The 21307-nt window shown below is 45.7% G+C and overlaps 1 protein-coding gene across 3 annotated transcripts in view; it reads right to left on the bottom strand.

Moving 5' to 3' along the window:
- Stx18 (syntaxin 18) overlaps positions 1–21307 on the bottom strand; it is a 103463-nt gene that overhangs the window by 12408 nt on the left and 69748 nt on the right. For 2 of the 3 annotated variants that reach the window (XM_005365959.3, XM_013353318.2), the window contains 4 exons: positions 19726–19841; positions 18057–18134; positions 17825–17891; positions 4093–4205 (listed from right to left, as the gene is read on the bottom strand). In XM_005365959.3, coding sequence (XP_005366016.1) covers positions 4093–4205; positions 17825–17891; positions 18057–18134; positions 19726–19841 — 374 coding nt within the window. Of the gene's footprint in view, positions 1–4092; positions 4255–10402; positions 10422–17824; positions 17892–18056; positions 18135–19725; positions 19842–21307 lie in introns of all 3 variants that reach the window. The other variant, XM_026788614.1, reaches the window with a different exon arrangement.

Below are 21307 nucleotides of genomic sequence, written 5' to 3'. Positions count from 1 at the left end.
CAACAGTCACCTACACTCAGTGCAGGTGACACAGAGCTACAGACAAGGAAAAACACACCCGTATCACAAAGCATCCCCAGGCAGAATGGCACTGTTCCGAGACAACACCCAGAGCATGTGAGCCATGTGCTTTCACCCATCCCCACACCCCTGTGACTTCTATCTCCTACTTGGCTTCACTTTTGGTCCCTATTTCAGATTTTTCTTCCCTTTCCCCTTTGAATAAAAAAACCAATCAGAAACATAAGCCCCATAATAATGGATCTAAGTATGAATTAGCTGCATCAGGATGGAGAAGTTCTGTACTCTACAGGCAGCTCACTGTACACCCCCTGAAGCCCTCCTGACCTGGGCCTCGGGACTCAGCCTGAAGTTTAGTGCTCACAGCATGCTGTGCTGACCTGTCAGATCCTGCCGCCCCACCTGCACCCCAGACTTCCATGGTCTGGCTCCAGGCAGCCTCTCAACCACTTTTCCTACAGCTCCTCACTAACCCCGAAGGCCTTTAGTGACTGCACTCCACATGGGCCTCCATGATTTCTGACCTCCTGAGTGTTTTCTTGCTCTAACTGTTCCTTCACCCTAGAAGTTTCTAAGATTCTTTTTTTTTTGGTGGGGGGGTTGTGGTGGTGGTGCTGTTGACTCACTTGCTCAGGGTTACCCCTTCCTGAAGTCCCCAGGACCCTCTGTCCCTACTTCTGCTTTTCCTAGGACACTACTTACTCCTTCCCAGGAATCGGAATCCTCTCTGGCAACAGTTAGCTTTGCAGGGCCAGGAACAATGACTCGCTTGAGAAATATATTCGAACACCAGAAACCAAGACGGGCAAACAACAGAGACGTGAAGAGCACAGCCTTGCCAGGCAGAATGTCTAAAGAAAAGGCCTTAATGCTGGGGGTGGCAGGTCAACCGGGAGTGGAGGTGTGAACCTGCTAATAACTAGATGAGCAAGTGCCAAATGGCAGAGGGAGCACGACAGACAAGAGACCAGCTTTGCCTAGAACTGTGCCACCTTGTTCTGTGCCAGAACACGCTTGTCTAAGTGGCATCTCAGGTTTCGAAAGGAAATAAATACTCAAAGACAAAGTAAGCAAAGGACACATGCACATGGGCCAGACTTGAAAAGTCGCCCACAGAAAACCTAGCAGATGTCCACACACAGGAAGAAGCACTCCCTATTGCCATGGAGGAAAGGCAGACGCACAGCTCGGGAAGGAGAGCATCTGGTGGTTGGGGAAGATTTTTCCCGTCAACACTAAGGCCAGGATGGGAAGAAGGTCCTACTCAGGAAATCAGACAGCACCAAAGTTGGATGCAGACCTCTCCCTAGCAGCCTAGCCTGCTTCTCTCTGAGATCTCTTAAGAGGTGCGCTCAGGCCATGGTTCCAAGCTGCCGATTCCCAGGATCCCTCAAGTTCCTAGCCCTAAGCTCTCCCTGCCCACTCCAACATCAATGCTATTTCCACCTGCACACCCAGCAGGCACCTCCGGCCCAATCATGTAGGTCAGTATGTGAGTCCCTTCCCCCACCTCAGGCAGCAATGCCCCTCCCACCAGTTCTTCAGCCTCAAGTGCTCCCATCCCACACACTCACAGTTGCTACACCTAACACAATGTGACCCAAGCACTCCTCACTCCGCTCTAGGTAAGTTCCGGTACATATGTGGGGGTGGTCCCTGGCAGCAGATGTCTTGTGTCCAGTCTACCAGCTTCCACACCACTTCTCAGCTGTTTCTGTGCTTTTCAGATGTAAGCTATACCATGGGACACTCAGGCTTTGGAATGCCAAGTCTACCATGCTGGGGTCCAACTCTACCTCAGTGTGTTAGCTGTATGGGTATGCCTCCCCATATCCCCCACCCCATTCCCAGACCAGGTTGCCTTTCTCATGCTGCCCTTCTGGAGGTGTGAGGTGCCTTGTGGCTGTCATGTACTCTCATCACTGGTGATGCTGGGTCCTCTTAAAGTGCTTATTTGTCATGGGTAGATGTTCCTTTAAGAGACTGACATTCATTCCACGTTTTTATGGATTTTGCATTTGTGTGTTTTTCATGTTAATTTATTTTTGGTTTTTCAAGACAGGGTTTCTCTGTGTAACAGGCCTGACTGTCCTGGAACTTGCTTTGTAGACCAGGCTGGCCTTGAACTCACAGAGATCCACCTGCCTCTGCCTCCCGAGTGCTGGGATTACAGGAATGTGCCACCACTGCTCAGATTTTTCTTTATTTTTAAAAATCTACTTGTTTGTTTGCTTGCCTGTTTGTTTTCTAAAGACGCACAGAAAGAAAGGATATAGTGTTGGGTGGGCGAGCAGAAGCTGGGAGGAGTTGGGGAAAGGGAAACCATGATTGGCATATATTGGATGAGAAAGTTTTTTCTTGTGTCCATCCACGTGTGGTACAGTGTAAATGGTTTTCCACTCTACAGGCTGTCTTTGCACTTGCTTGGTGGCCTCCTTTTGAAAAATTAACCCCAGTAACTAGCGCTGGTATCTCCCACATATCAGCAGGCAGAGCGATGTTCAGTGAGCATGGGAGTGAGTGCTGGGGCCCAGATGCTTCCACATCACATGGTCTTTGTCTCTACAATCTTCTGTGGACTTATGTGGACTCTAAGGTAGAGCAATAGAACACTGATCTCGTCACACACACACACCAAAACAGAAGGGTACGGGTACACGGACGGACCTTGCTCATTTCCCTATGAGTCTAAAGAGGAGCCATTTCCACTCACTAGGACATCCCTAACACCCAGCCCAAGGCCTGGCACAACATGCCATGTAGGCTTGAAGTCAGCAGTGAGGTCATCTTCCCACGAGACATCCTCTAAGCCCTCAGCTGGCACTGTTTTTCCCCCGTTCTCACCAGCCTGCAAAGGAGTTCTTGAGTGGGTGAATGACTGAATGTGGATGCTGTGTCCAGCTTTAGTAAATTTAGTTATGATGCCCCTGTCTTGTCTTCTAAGAAGTTGTGCCCCTGGGATTATGGGGAAGCCCGGGGCAGGCACAGGAGAGATGCAGAACCCCTGCCTGCTAGACCACATGAGCTACCAGCCAGGAATAGGCTGAAGCTGTGCAAAGAGAGGCACCCACGTGGAGGGATGCTGTGCTTCCTCAGTGCTGGGCTTTGAGCTCCTATAGAACCTCTCTGAATCTTGGCTTCTTCACCTGCAAAACACAACAGTGCACACCTCCAAAGACCCAGTAAGAGTCTGGCCTGTGATCAGTCAGCACATGTGGCACAACGAGGAGCTCCAAAAGTGCTGTTCTCATTGCACAAAGGACCTCTGGCATCCTCCAGGCTGGTGAACCATGGTGCACATGAGACACTTCTGATATCCAGGGAATCATGAGATAGAGGCGGGCTTGAAAGTCAAACCCACACACCAGTGAACCTTGGACCCACCACTTACAAGCTTTCACCTCTGACAAGACAGGCTCTGAGCCTGTCAAAGTCTTCTCAATAAAAGAGACTCATGATACTCCAGTGCTGCAGTGAGGCAAGGCCATGCAGAGCCATAGACATGGCAAAGGAGACATTCAGGCCTTGTAGCTTCAGTGAACCGCTAGGCAGTGAAACCAGCTTTCTTGTTAGCTGTACGCAGGGATGCAGTGCTCTGAGCAGGCATCCCGACTCAGAGGTAGGTGGACTGCACACATAATGAAGCAGCCTGTGCCATTCAGACTTGAAGGAGACTCTGCATTTCTTTGGCATGAACTGTCAGGGACATTACTGTACCTGTGATGACAAGAGACACAAACCCATACTTGCATCTCATCTAGCTGTGGAGGCCCATGAGAAACTATGCTCCACCCTGGGGCAGTGCGGCTAGCTGCTGCCAGTGCAGACTTCCCTCTTTAGCAGACAGCCGGGATAGTGCCTCCTCAGTCTCCAGATGGTGCACAGGAGAGCACCCTCCCCAGGTCCAGGTGAACGTGTGACTCAGACTGAGCACTGCTACTCTATGTTTCTTTTGCTTTGGGCAGCTATGCTCACACCACGGTCAGGAACTGGTACCTCTCCCTGCTTTGTATTCCTGCCAACAGGCCAGAAGGAAGAAGTGCAGAGCAAAACCTTTACCCTGACTCATACCTGGCAACTCTTCGGCAGCAGGCTTTTCTTCAGAGTCTTGGGAAGCATTCTGTGAGGCTTTCTCAGACGGGGGTTCTTTCCTCTTTGTATTTGGCTCAGGTTCCAGCTTAGATCTAAATACAAATACTTAGCAGTTATTTTACCTCCAAAACAAATTCCTTTCTGACAAGAGAAAGGGTCATGAGTGTCTTGCGCTAATTTGCTCTGATCTCTCTACCAGGGCCCAGGAATCACACAGACACTTCATATCTTACTGTAAGGTACAATGTTGATGGTACACTGCCTTCTTCATTTCAGCCACAGCATGGTGCCTAGCATCTACATACGCTGAGGCTGCCCTAGAGACACCACACCAGGAAGTGGAGGTACAGTAATCCAGTAATTGTACACTAATGCAAAAGTGTTATCAAAGACACATGCATGGGACACACACACACAAAACCACACACACGTGCGTGCACATGCGTGAGCGCATACACACACGCACGTACTATCATGAAATAGTTTAACTATGAAAGTATAAGTCTTTAACAGCTTGTTGAGCCAGGAAGCTTTCTTCCCACTTTTTCACACACCACTCTGTCCCTACTCTCAGGGGCGTATTCATCTCTGCTACCTAGAGATCTTCTTGGACTTTCTTTTTAAAGTTTGTTTATTTTTCATTAGTGTACATGCACATGAGTGTCTGCAGGCACACAGTGCACATGTTGAGGTCAGAAGACAACTTCTGTAAGTTAAGTCTTCTCTCTCCACTTTGTTGAGGCAGGATCCCCTCTCATTTCTCTGGGAGCGTCAGGTGATTTTGTCTTTACCTCCCATCTCACCTCAGGAGGACCGAGACTACAGAAGTGTGCTAGAGCATCTGTTGTTTGTTTGCTTGTTTCGGTTTTAAACATGGGTTCAAAGGCTCAAAGTCAGGTTATCAGGCTTGTGCAGAAACTGCTTTAACCTGATAAGCCATCTTGTTGAACTGTGCATGTGTGTGTGTTCACCCATATGTGCATGCATAGAGGCAGGAGGTCAATATTGGGAGTTTCCCTCTAGAACTCTCTGATGTGGGAGTGTCATATATCAATCTGTTGATTTCATTGGTTAAGCAATAAAGAAACTGCTTGGCCCTCATAGGTTAAAACATAGGTGGGAGGAGTAAACAGAACAGAATGCTGGGAGGAAGAGAGCTCAGACTCGACAGCTCTGCACTCTGGAGCAGAGACGCCATGCTCCGCTCTCCTGGGCAGACGCACGCGATGAAGCTCCGACCCAGGACGGACGTAGGCTAGAATCTCCCTGGTAAGCCACCTCGTGGGCTACACAGATTATAAGAAATGGGCTAGTCCAGGTGCGAGAATTAGCCTAGAAGAGACTAGATAGAAATGGGCCAAGCAGTGTTTAAATGAATACAGTTTGTGTGTTGTTATTGTGGACATAAGCTAGCCAGGCGGCTGGGGTGCTGGGGATGCAGCCCCGCTGCCCTTATTACTACAACTCTCCACCTTATTTTTATTGTTGCTATCTTGCTCTCATTAGATAGCTCTGTCTGTCCTGGAACTCACTATGTAGACCAGGCTGGCCTCAAACTCAGAGATCTGCCTATCTCTGCCTCCTGAGTGCTGGGATTAAAGGTGTGCGCCACCATACCTGGCTTCCACTTATTATTTGAGACACAGTCTCACACTAAACTGTTCACTGTTTCATCTAAACTGGCTGGCCAGTGAACCCCAGGAACTACCTGTCTGCTTCCAGTGCTGAGGTTATAGATGAGCACTGCCATGCCTAGATTGTACATGGGTGCTGGGGATCTGAACTCAGGTCCTTACACTTGCGCAGCAAGCACTTCACCCCCAAGCCATCTGTTCAGGCCCCAGCTTACATAGCAAGTACTCTCCTGCTCTTCCTTAGAGTGGGTCTGTGTTTCTGTGGGTTGTGTATGCTGCTTAGCTGGACCAGTGCCTACATGCAGTGTCTGTTGTGATCTGCAAAGAGATCTTCTAAAGGCCTCTGTTGAGGTCCAGTGGACAGCTTTACTGAATGAAGCTTTAGGAGGTAGAGCTAGTGTAAAAAAAGGTCACTGGGGACATGTCCTTGAAGTGGCCAATGGGCTCCTGGCCCTTTCATTTTCTTTGTTTTTCAACTGTGTTGCCATGAAGCAAACAGGGTCCCTTTGCCTTGTGCTCCTGTCATGTACTGTGGCGCTAGGGCCAAGTAATCACAAGCTGAGACCTCTAAAATCATGACCCCAACAAACTTTCTTCTTCTGACTCTTCTTTGTATTTTATCTTAATTTTTGGAGCCAGGGTCTCACTATGTAGTCCTGGCAGTTTGGAACTTGCTATGGGACCAGGGTGGCCTTGAACTCACAGAGACTTGCCTGCTTCTGTCACCTAAGTGTTCAGATTAAAGGTAGGCACCATCATGACTGTCCTCTTTTTAAGTTGACTGTCATGGGTATTTTGTCAGAGTGATGGGAATCGAGCTAACACAGTGACCCATAAAAACATGTTGAATGAATCAATGTTTTATAAACACGAGTAAATAGCTAACAGAGGACAAACACTCTTTCTAAAATACTGTGCTTTAGGGCCAAGCAGACTTGACTCTATGTTTGACTGTAATACCAGCACACAGGAAACATGCAGAAGGATTGCTGCCAGGAGTTTTATGAGAACCTAAGTAACAATGTGCAGACAAAAGATCAATCTTCTTAAAAGAATCAATCAATCACCAAAATAAAATAAGAGGCATCATAATAGCTCTACTAAAACCTATATAAACATTACAGGCAGGGTGCTGAAAGGATCCATGACACAGGCCATGCTGTTAGCGAGTCAGACAGTAGGTAAAAGTATAAAGTCAACTCGTGCTGTCTGGATCTGGTTTAAACATACCACTTAGCATTTGCCAAGCACCTATGATGTACCAAGTATTTCTCTAAGCACCGTATGAGGATAAATATAGACAAATTTTTCCAACTCCAAATCATCTCTCTAAGACGGTACTAGTATTAAATATATTAATTGACTTTTTTTAAAAAAATAAAGAATGAAACTGAGGCCACATAGTAGCTAGGTTGAGACAAGACCCTCAGGTCCCAGTTCCAGAACCCATGTTGTGTTAACTCCATGAAGAAAGTCTCTTTAATTAGCACTAAGAGAATAAGGACTATGCCACTCAGATCAGATCCAGACTAGACAAAGCACGTGTGTGTGGGGGGGAGGACGACACACAACTGTCCGCAGCAGAGACCTCACAAAGGCCTTATATCAGGACACAAAAAACCCCTGAACAAATTAACAAAAGACAAATGATTTAATAACACAGTGTGAAGGATTTGAAGAGATATTCTTGGAGAAGTATAGAAATCATCTCTAAACACAAGAACAGGTGATTAATGAGTGAGATGATCCTGTACAGCCACAGGAAGAGTTAAATACATCTGATCCACACTATATCCTGGGGAAAACGAGAATAAATCAGAACCTCACATAGCTGAATGGTGTGTAAAATGCTGTTATCACCGTGGAAAACTTAAAACAGTTTCTTATTAAATCTAAGAGTGTCTTCACTATCATAGAGCAAACTCACTTTGAGGCGCTTACCAAAGAGAAAGGAAAAGGCATATCTCATGAAACTGGCAAGTAGTCACAGCACACATAAAAAAAGAAACAACACAAAAACAAACCCATACCAACCAACATGACAGTAGGTAAGGCAATGGTGTGTGTTCACAAAACACGATACTACTCAGCCACAGAGAGCAAATCACAAACACCGCAGCACAGATGATCTTTTAAAATGTGTTAAGAAGAGAGTTTGGGGCACAGTGCTCATTGAGCATGCCTAAGGCCCAGGGCTTGATCCCAGTACTGCGAAATAAGCTCAAAAAAAAAAAAAAAAAAGAAACCTTTTTAGAAACAAACAGGGTTTAGTCTGTATTTAGCATTAGTGTATTGATATAATTATAAAATAAAATACTGCTTAATATTTTGGATCAAATTAGTTTTGGAATTTAGCAATTGAATAGCTTGACACATTTTACAATTTTCAAACTAGCCTGAAAAAGAGATACCCATCAATGAGAATTTTTAATATTTTCCTCTGGATAGTAAGTGACAAGTATCTTGACATTTCTTGGTCTCATTTCTCATCTGTAAAACAGGGGCTACCAGAGAGTTCTCATGTTGTCACCATTTCCCCTGGGATGCTTAAGTAGCAGAGTCAACAGCACACAACCAAAGTGGCAGATCGTCTGTGGCACAACTTACTGCTGCAGTGCCATGGGTGGGGCATCATGGCCTCACAGAGGAGCTCCTAAGACAGAGCCTTCCTCCTTGCAGAGACAGAATCCTCAGAGAAGCAACTGTGGGGCAGGACCGTCTCCAGCTCAGAGTTCAGCAGATACAACCTATCATGATAGGGAGGCATTGCAAGCAGCTCATGGCTGTGATAGTGGGGATATGAGGTTGTGGATTGCATCCCTGTGGCAATCGTGAGCAAAGAGACTGATGGAAGCCAAGGCTGGCCTCTAACTCCTAAGGTCTGCCCACCAGCTAGGCCTCATCTCCTAAAGGTTCCATAGCCTCCCGAATTCTACTGCAAAGACTAAAAAACAGCATCAGAGCTATAAAATGCAAATATTTTTGGAGTTCTTTCAAGAACCAGAGTATGGAATCCTGGGAACTTCACAGGGTGGCAATCACTCAAGATCTTGACAGAGAGTCAGACTTTGGCAGACACAAGGACAGATAGGACATTCCAGGCATAGGGACCAAGAGCTTGTCATTTATCTTCAGAGAATTATAGCTGGCCACTTGTAATAGATAATCCTGTGGACTTGCTCCCCTAGCCACGTAGGAGGTTCCCGTTGCCCCTCTCCTTGTTTTTAGTCTAGGTGGTGTGACAAGAGTGAGCTGGTATTCTGTGTCTTAAATTTTATTGGGTTTTTTTTTTTTTTTTTTTTTTTTTTTTTGCTTTTTGTTTTTCAAGACAGGGTTTCTCTGTGGTTTTGGAGCCTGTCCTGGAACTAGCTCTGTAGACCAGGCTGGTCTCAAACTCACAGAGATCCGCCTGCCTCTGCCTCCCGAGTGCTGGGATTAAAGGCACGCGCCACCACCGCCCGGCTTAAATTTTATTGTATAACAATCACACACAGAGAAGTTTGAAGTCTGAAGATTCCCTCAGTGAGTAAGTTCCAGCCTGATACCCTTCACCTCTGAATATTTAACATATTCCCTAAAAGCAGAGTGCCTTGATGTAACCACAACAATCAGAAAAGGCACAGCCATCTCTCAGTCCCACTGATCCCTCAGAATATTCCATTTTGACCAACAACAGCCTGTACAAGGGTCCAAGTCAGAATCGTGCATCATGTTGCCTGCTAATGCTTTTTAAAAATCTGTTCAGAATGCTTTCTTCAGACTCTTCCAGTTCCATGTGCTTGATACACAATACTCTGCCAGTCACTCCAAGCATGCCTCTGAACTTAAACCTGGCTCTCTGTGGCTGAAGCCTGGTGATGCGCTGGCAGAGATCACAGAAGCACTACTGCTCTTCTGGGGCATTTGCCAGCATGTGCATGGCTCGTCTTGACTGACGTGGTGGCTATGGCTCCTCAAAAGAAGCAAGGGGAAACACTTGACATTATAATTCTTCCAAACTTTCATTTATTCATGAGTTTACTCATGTCCAGATGGACCCCAGACACCCTCTTTCATGCAGTGGGCTACAACCTACCACTGTCCTTTAGTTTTCACTGACTTAAGTGTAGCCAGCAGAAACCCCTCAGCTAGCCACTGTGACCTTCAACACACCCTACCATTCTGTGATCCCTCCCTTGTTTTTTGAGACAGTGGAGTGTCCTTGGCTCATTTCACACTTTCCTTTATCCAGCCTAGGAATAGGCCATTTCTCCAGGAAGCCTGGTACCTAGAACCTAGAAGTGGTACTTAGAAACCAAGATGTGTGTGTGTGTGTGTGTGTGTCACACTTTGTGCATGGTCACACAACAACACTGGGCTTCCAGACTGAGCTATAGAAACTGCACACTGTGACACACTGTATCTTTCATTCTAACCCTATCACAAGGTCTAAGCATCCTGGCCTGTTCTCTCTCTCATACAGTGGAAAACTGGCTTGCTGCACCTTCTCTATCAGCTGTTGCATCACTCGTGTAGCCGACACCCTCAGTTCCAGCACCACTTCTCCTCCTAGAGAGGATACACCCATCCTTTCATGCCTCTCACTGCCTTTCTGACAGCTGCCCTCCCTGAACCCTACCCTGGACAGCAGGGCTCCTCCCCAGCACAGCACTCACCTTTACCCCTCCCCATCTCCTCATCTCAGGACTGCTTGGTTCAGGAAGGGGACAGGCTGCACTGCCTCTTGACTGAACATTTCATTTAATGCCCATCACCCTCATGTCTGGAGTGTGGCAGTGCCAGTTTTCAGTGTAAGATAAATAAAGGGCTGCAGAGAAGCAGACAGAGACAAAGATGAACGCTTTTTAAGGTGATAAAAACAGATTCTAATCATACACAGAATGTCTACTGAAATCCTCCGGGAAATTACAAATTAGGCAGCTAAAGGTAACCTAAGGGGGGTAAAAGCAATTTTTAAGAAAGTCACTACAAAGATCAGTTTATCCTCCTGATTTACTTCACATAGTTCTCAAAGTGATGGCCAAGTCCTGCCTGTGATCAACACAGGTGCTACATCTGTTTCCAGGTCCCCGACTTTGAAAAGCCTTTGGGATTTTATTTGAAATTGTAAAGAACAAGAGAGAAAGAGACAGATTTTCTTGGTTTTGCAGGAAAAAAAAAACAAACCATGGAAGCACGCTTTGCAAACACAGAGGAAGGCCGCTCTGGGATGCTCTGTCTGTTGTTCCCAACACAGAGGACAGAGTATGCACACCACAGTGCCCTACTCCAAAGCAGCATTTGAGTTACAGAAGCTTCTGAGGCACAGGGACAGTGGAGTCAGCTGACTCTACCTAAAGCCACTTCCTCCATTAGGCAGTCACTCACCTAACAGGTATTTACAGGGCATCTACCACTTACTAGGGAAGGTTTTTTTTTTGTTTTTGTTTTTTTAAGTAAGTGTTCCTCACAGCATGGCCCACAGACTAGTACCAGATTCCATACTGCTCATTACAGACCTGCCACGTGTTCAGTACACAATGAGGAGCAAGAATGCAGCACTCAGGCAGTGCCTTTGTCTCACTGAATGGGAGAGAGAGTAGCTTGGTGTCATCAGACCACTGTGGCAGGCCACCTGAGGCACAGCTCTGACCTTGTCATGCACAGGAGACTAACACATTAGTCCCTGGCAGACTGCAAAAACTATAATGATGTGGCCCTTCATGTCGGGGTGTTCTTCTAAGGCAGGGTCAACACAGTAAAAGCCCAGATGGTGAACATTGCAAGCTCTAACTCACATTCTTCTTTCTTGGTTTACAGATCTTTTAAAATATAATAAACCAAGCTTATCTGGAAGGTCGTACAAAAATAGGCCAAAATCTAGACTTGGCCCACAGGCCAGTCTGCTACTCCCATTTCCAAGCAACAAACAAGGCCCTATCAGATAGTGAGCGAGGGAAGATCATCACTGTGGCCCTCATATCACATGGCATCTCTGACTCTCCTCCTCTCCATCCCCATCACTATGTCATTCCAAACACTAGCAGCTTCTGCTGAGCTCTACTACGTGCAGGGTCCTAAGTCAGGAGATGCAGCAAGCAGGCTAAAAATCCTGCTGAGAGAGGGCTGACTCATAAACAATAGATCCTTGAAGTACGTTCAGTTCATGATGCCATGTGGCACATGAGAACTGATAGCTACTCTAAAGAACAAGGAATGCAGCATGAATTCCCTCCTTCGTACTGACAGCAGGAAACACAGCACAGGCAGTGGTTTTTAGTGTGTGTTGACCTGGGCAGGAGAAGGGCTTGATGTTCCCTTTAGGAAAGTGTCATCATGAGAAGACTATGCACAAAGATCTCTGAACACCTTCAGAAAGTCTCTCATCTTCAGGATCTGTTCTGGGGGGACAGTCTAATAACACAGCTTTAAGACACACTGATGAACTCGGCAGGTTCTATGGAGTTATCCACCTTTTGACCTTGTTTTGTAATCTGCTCAGTAGTTGAAGAAGCTATAATCTTTAGTCATTAGCTTTCATTCTTTTCTGATCTCCCTTCAGACAGAGAATGGCCCCCAAAGTTTCCACTCATAAGAATACTGTCCCAGAGCTGGAGAGATGGCTCAGAGGTTAAGAGTACTAGCTGCTCTTCCAGAGGTCCTGAGTTCAATTCCCAGCAACCACATGGTGGCTCACAACCATCTGTACTGAGATCTGGTACCCTCCTCTGGCGTGTGGGCATACATTGAGGCAGAATGTTGTATACATAATAAATAAATAAATCTTCTAAAAAAAAGAATACTGTCTCAGAAAAATGAAGGGTTCAAAGCTTAGAGCCAGGTCAGCTGGAAATCACAAATGAACGAAAGCACTCACTGCACAGTATTGAAGGCACCTTTGCACTAGCAGACAAGAGTCTCAGGCTAGTCTCGATTCTCAGAGGGCTACCCTAAACCCTATTCCTGATTGAGGGAAAAAAAGGCCAATGATACACCAGCAGTTTTTCCTGGAGAGAGCATGTTTCTAATTAGCTAGGATTTTTTTTTTGTTTTTTTTCGAGACAGGGTTTCTCTGTGGTTTTGGAGCCTGTCCTGAAACTAGCTCTTGTCGACCAGGCTGGTCTCGAACTCACAGACATCCGCCTGCCTCTGCCTCCCAAGTGCTGGGATTAAAGGCATGCGCCACCACCGCCCTACATTTTCCTTATCCATTCTTTGGTTGAGGGGCATTTAGGTTGTTTCCAGGTTCTGGCTATGGCAAACAAAGATGCTATGAACATAGTTGAGCACATGTCCTTCTGGCACGATTGAGCATCCTTTGGCTATATACCCAAAAGTGGTATTACTGAGTCTTGAGGAAGGTTGTTTCCCAATTTTCTTAGAAACTGACATACTGATTTCCAAAGGGGTTGTACCAGCTTGCATTCCCACCAGCAATAAACAAGTGTACCCTTTTCCCCACAGTCTCTCCAGCATAAGTTGTCATCAGTGTTTTTGATCTTGGCCATTCTTACAGGTGTAAGATGGAATCTCAGGGTTGTTTTGATTTGTACTTCTCTGATTGCTAAAGATATTGAACATTAAAAAAAAAAAGGATGTTGAACATTTCCTTAAGTGCCTTTTAGCCATTTTAGATTCCTCTGTTGAGAGTTCTCCGTTTAAGTCTGTACTCCACTTTTTGTTTAACCGGATTATGTGTTCTTTTGGTGATCAATTTTTTGAGTTCTTTGTATATTTTGGAGATTAGACTTCTGTCTGATGTGGAGTTAGTGAAGATCTTTTCCTATTCCGTAGGCTGTCGTTTTGTCTTGTTGACCATGTCCTTTGCTTTACAGAAGCTTTTCAGTTTCAGGAAGTCCATTTATTAATTGTTTCTCTCAGTGTCTATGCTGCTGGGGTTCTATTTAGGAAGTGGTTCCCTGTGCCAATGCGTTCAAGTGTACTTCCCACTTTCTCATCTATAAGGCTCAGTGTGGCTGGCTTTATGTTGAGGTCTTTGATTCATTTGGACTTGAGTTTTGTGCATGGGGATAGATAGGGGTCTATTTTCATTCTTCTACATGTTGATACCCAGTTATGCCAGCACCACTTGTTAAATATGCATTCCACTGGTTCTCTTGTCTGTCCTTATGCCACTACCAGGCTGTTTTCAGTACTGTAGCTCTGTAGTTGAGTTTGAAGTCAGGGATTGTGATGCCTCCAGAAGTTCTTTCATTGTACAGGATTGTTTAGGCTATCCTGGGTTTTTTGCTTTTCCATATGAAGTTGAGTACCATTCTTTCGAGGTCTGTGAAGAATTTTGCTGGGATTTTGCTGGGCATTGCACTGAATCTGTCTGAGATTCCATCTTACACCTGTCAGAACGGCTAAGATCAAAAACACTGATGATAGCTTATGCTGGAGAGGATGCAGAGTAAGAGGAACACTCCTCCATTACTGGTGGGAGTGCAAACTTATACAGCCACTTTGGAAATCAGTATGTCAGTTTCTCAGAAAACTGGGAATCAATCTACGTCAAGACATAGCAATACCACTCTTGGGCATATACCCAAAGGATTCACACTCAGACCACAAGGACATTTGTTCAATTATGTTCATAGCAGCATTATTTGTAATAGCCAGAACCTGGAATCAACCTTGATGCCCATCAACTGAAGAATGGATAAAGAAGATGTGGGTACATTTACACAACAGAGTACTACTTAGCAGTAAAAAACAAGTATATATTGAAATTTACAGGCAATGGATGGAGCTAGAAAAAAATCATCCTAAGTGAGGTAACCCAGACCCAGAAAACAAACATGGTATGTACTCACTCATACGTGGATGTTAGACATAAAGCAAAGGATAACCAGGCTACAGTTCACAACCCCAGAGAAGCTAAGAAATCAGGAGGACCCTAAGAGAGACATACATGGAGCCCCCTAGGAATGAGAAATAGACAAGATCTCCCAAATAAATTGGAAGCATGGGGGGTAGAGGGAGGGTAGGAGAGGAGGGGGAGAGGAGAAGGGGAGAGGGAAGAAGAACATGAGGGTTGACTGATGGCTGACTTGGGAGAAGGACAGACAGGGAGAGCAAGTAAAGTGGTATCTTGATAGAGGGGCCATTATGGGGTTAGCAAGAAACCTGTCACTAGGGAAATTCACAGAGATCTAGCAAGGATGACCCCAGCTAAGAAGTGGAGAGGGTTCCTGAACTGTCCTGTAATCAGATTGATGACTACCTTAATTGTCACCATAGAACCTTCATCCACTAACTTATGGAAGCAGATGCAGAGATCCACAGCTAAGCACTGCCCGAGTTCCTAGAGTTCAGTCAGAGAGGCAGGAGTGATATGAACAAAGGGGTCAAGACCATGATGCAGAAATCTATAGAAACAGCTGACCAGAGCTAGTGGGAGCTCACTGGCTCTGGACTGACAGTTGGGGAACCTGCAAAGGACTGAACTAGGTCCTCTGAATGAGGGTGACAGTTGTATGGCTTGAGCAGTTTGTAGGGCCACTGGAAGTAGGACAAGTATTTATTCCTAGTGTATGAACTGGTTTTCTGGAACCCATTCCCTATGAAGGGATACTTTGCTCAGTCTAGAAACGAGGGGCGGGGGAGACCTTGGTATTCTCTCAACATGATGTGACAGATTTTGTTGACTTCCCATGGGAGAACTCACCCTCTCTGAGGAGTGAATGGGTGGTGGGGTGGGGGAATGTGGGAGCAGCTGGAAGAGGGGAGGAAGAGGGAACTGGGATTGGTATGTAAAATAAAAAAGGATTTTTTTTTAAAAAAAAATAAAGTTCTCTGGGAATATATAATAGGGCCACTTGTGCCAATGCTCATCCAATATTGGCCCACGTATTTCTAGTTTGTAAGCTGTTACTCTGTAACTCTATGATGTCTCCTTCAATCAGGAATGCGTGGAAGAGCATCTACTTTGTAGCAGGCTCCAATCAGTGCAGTGATCAGAAAGTCAGAAAAAAGGTCCCCATCTCCAAACTTGTAGTCTTGTAGGAAAATAGCAGAGAGATGGGATGCCCCAGGGAGTTATCCCACTCTGGCTTGAGGCAACATGCAACAGGTCCTACTGTCAGCTCAGAAAGCAAAATGCCACCAGGGTAGATGAAAACAGGTACCTTTAATGATGGCACTATCATTTGCAGACAACACAGTCACTGTAGGAAAGTGCAGAGCTGTCAGATGGAAATACTTCTGGCTTAATGAGCAAAATACTTTCAGCAGTTTGAAATAAGAGCCCTTTGGTCCGGTAGACCGATGTGACATCTCCACTCTACAAGAACAAAAGCTACCACATAATACCATCTGCATTCTTAAGACTTTACAGTGAGCAAGCTGCACCTTAACAAGAATGGTTTCCTTCACCAGATAAACGAGATAGTGACAACAGTGCCACAGAACACGAGCAGCTGGACTTCTCAAACAAACTTCTTAATGACAGCCATCAGCAACCCAAACAGAACAGTGGCTAGAAACAACCCACCAATGACAACTGTGCATACTCTACCCACTGGCCTCCCCAAAGGACAGGCATTGTGTGACGGGCTGAGGTGTTTGAGGAGACCTAAGTCAATGGTGGCTGCATGAGTGTGTGTGCTGCACCTGGCTGTGAACAACACATGGGAAACCTACTACGGAGACAGAACACTGCTGGCAACAGCTGGAACACTTCATAAGTCAGGTGACGTTTGATTTGGGTTGGAAAGATGAGTACGATTTTGTCCACCAGATAGACAGAGAAGACTATGTGAAAGGTTCTATGGATGAAGAATTCAGCAAGAATTGGGCATTTGAAAAGCAAAGCTCCTTTAGGACAAAGTCACACATAGGCTTGGCAGAGCAGATGTCACTGGGGACTGATTTAGAAACAAAAGCTATGATACAGTCACTATAGCCTTGAATTTGCCATATTTGGCCTTTGTGAGACCTATGCATAAGGGAGATATACGATTAAGGATAAAATTATAAGTATGCTTTAAATGTAAAGATGAAGAAAGACCAGAAGAAGTCAGGGTGGCCAACACAAGCCTGTAGTTCCACAGTCTTACCATCTGGGAGGCTGAGGCAGTATGATCATAACTCAAGGCCTGCCCGAGAGGTACAAGCCTAAGAGGAGAGAACTGGGCTACACTGAAGAGTTAGTCATTCCAAGGTTTCCAAGGCCTTCTGTTCAGGGTAATCATGGAGAACAGCGATCTGGCAGCTGACTGATGCTGTACAATTCCCATCTGACTAACATCAGAGGGAACTTCTGCTTAGAAGCAAGGCTGTAGCTCTGTGTGCTGGGGCCTATTCTTGTCTCTCCCTGTGATAGTGCAGCAGACACGCCTGTCTCTCCTGGGGACTATGAGAGCCAATGACTGGTCTCCTTACAATAGTGACAGCTAATCATACAACACCAGAGTCAGACCTGCTCCCCTGAGTCCTCCCAGGGAAAACTGGCAGTCACCATGCCAAAATGGGTACTGGAGTGGGAGTAGGGTTTGGTGTACATGGCATCTTGAATATATTATGTCATATTGTCAGCAATATAGGGGAGCACTGGTCAATGTGAAAACCCCTTTGCAGAAAAACTTTCAGAGAAGGAAGTATGGGGGCCAGAGACCAAAGTCAAACAGCTTATAGGGTTATGAAGAAATGGGGTGGGAAGTTGGGTGGGTGCCACATACCTGTGACTCCCTCACTCTGAATTCTGAAGCAGAAAAAATATAGGTTCATGGCCAGTTTAGTCTGCATGATGACTTTGAGGCCAGCATGGACCTCACAACCAGACTGTCTCTCTACTACTCCTAACAAAGCGAAAAAGAAATTAGGAATTGCTCAACCAGTCCAGCTGCTATGAAATTGTGGGGTCATGTGAGTTTAAATCCTGCTGAACCTCAGTGTGATCAGGAAAACAAAGAGACATGGGCTGTTGTGGCTAACAGACTGGCCAGCACCACCTGGTACACAGTATGTCCTCAACTTCTAAGACCGCATTCGGTGAAGGCTTCGTGCACAGAGGCCCACAGAGTCACTGCTTTAGGAGCTCAGGCTGCCATTCCTGTTAGCCCTGTTTTAACTGAGGAAGGAAGAGCAATACTCACAGTCTCTTCTTATCCACCACACGCTTAACTCGGATGGCTCTTTGTTCAGAGTAAAGCTTACATACTCCTGTTGAAGCAGAAAATACCAGAACAGAGAACATTTAAAATGGCTTCTCAGGCGAAGGTATCATTAATACTAATGAGATACTATGGTCTTCAGCTAGCAAAGCTCTATTCTAAATTGCATCTCCTATGAAATACCACATTTGACCTTTAGAAGAAAATGAAATACTTTTTAAGTAATCTTCAACGAAATCCAAAACCGCAGTCCTGTGTTCCTTCACTTGCTGGGAATGTATCTCCTTGTGGGCTGTAAGAGAAAAGGACAGCACTCAGGTCTGTGCTCAAGGACCCCACAGAATAGTCAGCTTCCTCAAAGCTCTTCGTCGAAAGCATGTTCAAAAGCACAGCTATAAACCAGCCTCGTGTCAAGTGAGACTACATTTTTAAGAGTAAGATTTATTAGGGTTCACCAGGTGAGAGATTAAACCCATAGAAACTGCAGTCAAACAATTTATAGCTTCTTACAGCACCAGGGGAGCTGAGTTGAACCAGCTCCTTCCGGAATGCTGACCTGGCTGTATTAACAGCTAGTGCTGAGGCTCACCTTCAAGTGTCATGCTTAAATCACATGTGCTAGAGCATGGACACCTCTGCCTGCACTGCTTTCAGCGTACAGTGACTGCTTTTCCCCTCAGACACTGAGTGGCACTATCCGTAGTAGCCTGCTCTTCAAGAACCTCTCCCATTGATGAGCCACAAAGGCCAGGCCTATGCCAGTTCCTATGGTGAGACCCTGCTATCAGTGGAAAGGCTGGGTGCAGGCATGATGCCAAGACTTCAGAGAAATACCTCACATGAACCAACTGAGGTCCAGAGGTAAGAGGTCACCGAAGGTCACAAATGCCTGCCCTTAAGAGTATGGGGCACAGGTTATGTTTTTACTAGAGGGCTGTATAACCTGGGACTCACAAGATGATCTGGATACTCTGCAATGCTGCACACATAATTTTGTGTGATGTATATTTCCTGGTAAGCTTTCATTAGACTCTCAGTTATTTATTGATCAACATTCTCTGAGAAGTTTCTCTACCAGAAGTCAGCCATAAGTCCAATAGTAGCTGGCAATTTTGACCTCCGTAGTTCTGATGTATGTGCTTAAAAACCACAGAAGACATATGGCTGGGAAGCCTAGCTCCTCCTCTTCGGGGATGAAAGCCAGTGAAGGGGAGATAATACTAGGCCCCTCCTGCCAGGCAAGGCTCTAGCATGTTGTAAGAATTCAAGTGATATGCCTAATTACTTTCTATACTGCTTCAAAGAAGTTGAGCCCAGGGAAATGAAGTGACTTGTCCAAGGCCACGGAACTAGCACGTAGCAGAGCTGGGGTGCACTGCTTTTAAGTCATGGCTGCAGAGCTTCCTCTCAACCATGACATTTCAAATGGGGGCTGACTTTAACAGGACAACTAGATCTTAGAGTCTACTGCTATCTGTCCTGCCACTCAGAACATTGTCACCCATGCATGTTTCCACAAATACACAAACGCCTGCGACACACACAGTCTATCCTCTGGCCGTGGTCTTTTGGTAGGTTATAGATTCTACTTAGAGAGGTCTTTTGGTAGGTTATAGATTCTATTTAGAGAGGTCTTTTGGTAGGTTATAGATTCTATTTAGAGAGGTCTTTCCATTCCTGCCTTCCAATTATTTAACTTGAGTGAGGTCTTTTCAGGGCTTTGAACAGCTTAGCTTAGAAGATGGACCAGGAAAGAAGGACTTCCAAGTTTTACGTCCTAAATGCCATTCAGAAAGTAAAGGGGATCATAAGTGGCAGCAGTGTGAGTAGTTAACTGTTTGGCACATTCATGGGATCTGTTAGTTTCTTTCGGAGCACTTCACCTTCTGTTCTGAGTTGTTGAATTGCCTCTGAACAGGTCCTAATGAATATCTGGGCATCCTGGTCTATCTGGTCTCGCTCTGTGTCCGTCATCCTCCCATATTCAGACATGGTATGGCTAAAAAAGAGAAGAAAATGTGAGGGTGGCATCAGTGAGAACATAATGCAGTCCAGGTAGAGTGTTAAGAAAGGTTTCTCTGACCAAGTGACACCGAAGCTGAGACTTGGAGAGGGGCTGGTCAGACCCCCAGGTGGAGCGGAGGCCATGAGGTGCAGTCTTCTAAACAGCTCCCACAGCAGCAGGCCAATCTAACATGCTGCAGCACACAGCTTTGCTGGGAACAGAGGCTCTGCCTGAGGACTGCATAACCTAATAACTATGTTAGAGTCCCAAGCTGTTCACCCTGTAGGGACACCATCCGAGAGTACTTGAAACATATGAGAAACTTCTGTGGGCTGTAGTTTTTAGATTCTAGAAAGCAGTTTTCAAAGCTCACAATAAAAAGTCTCTAGAAATAAATTTCATTTCTCCTGATGCTAAGTTAAACCATCTGAAGTGACCAGGCTGGTAGGGACACCCACTTTCAGTAACAAGATCCTGTACAGCACAGAGCACATGGCTCACATTCACAAGCACTGGGTGAGTGTGGCATCTAACCATGAGAACAAAAGACAAAGTCTTGAGCATTCTATTTCACCTGTGACCCAGATCACAGGTTTCCACTCTGTTTTGGGTGGCTCTGACCACTGGTCTGTCTTATCACCTACAGCACCCCAGAAACAATGGCCTCCCATAGAACTCACCCAATGTTACTTTTTCATGCCATGCTGGTCAAGAGATTATTGTGCCTCGATTCCAAAGCTGCCCTCTACTTTCTTGCTTTGGGACAGAGCTGGAGCCACCTCTGATCCTCACCTCTGCTGCGCTGCTATTTGCTTCTGGCCATGCTTTGCTTTTCTCCATTGCATTTACTGTTCCCAGAAATACCAAAAAGTCTTTTTTCCTACAAAGCTATGTGGAAGTAAGGACTGTTTGCCTTGTGTCCGCTTCCCTGGTAAAATCAGGCAGCACTGAATACTTGACTAACAGCCAGATGCTGAGCACAATTCTCAGTGCTTTATGTGTATCTGATTTCTTATTTAACCTCACAAGTCATTCATTCATTCCCTTGTGTATATCCTGAGCCCTCTTAGGATAAATACTGCACTAGGGTTCAAAACTGAGTAAGGCCCATTTATGATCTCCACAAAGGGCACTCAGTTGTTGGAGTGATAAACACGAAAACAGAGAGTACCAAGAACAGCACTGACTGGTGCTGATGTGGAAGTGGTCAGCTCATGTGGGATGGGGTGATGGGCAGTACAGTAGAGGAGAAGGCGTGCCCTGACAGAGGATGGAGACAAAGACCAGATACGATTCCCCACCTTTTGGGTGGCAGTTTGAGTGAACATACAATATCCACTCCACACTTGGGCACATATGAGTGAAGCAGGGAAAGGAGCAGGAAAGCTGGTCCTGTGTAAACCAGGCACCTGGGTCCAGAGTGGGGTAGCACATGACATGCACACAGTGCGTCTCCACAC

This window comes from Microtus ochrogaster, unplaced genomic scaffold, assembly GCF_000317375.1.
Source record: "Microtus ochrogaster isolate Prairie Vole_2 unplaced genomic scaffold, MicOch1.0 UNK5, whole genome shotgun sequence".
Classification (NCBI taxonomy): domain Eukaryota; kingdom Metazoa; phylum Chordata; class Mammalia; order Rodentia; family Cricetidae; genus Microtus; species Microtus ochrogaster.
This window is presented reverse-complemented; position numbering and strand designations above follow the sequence as displayed.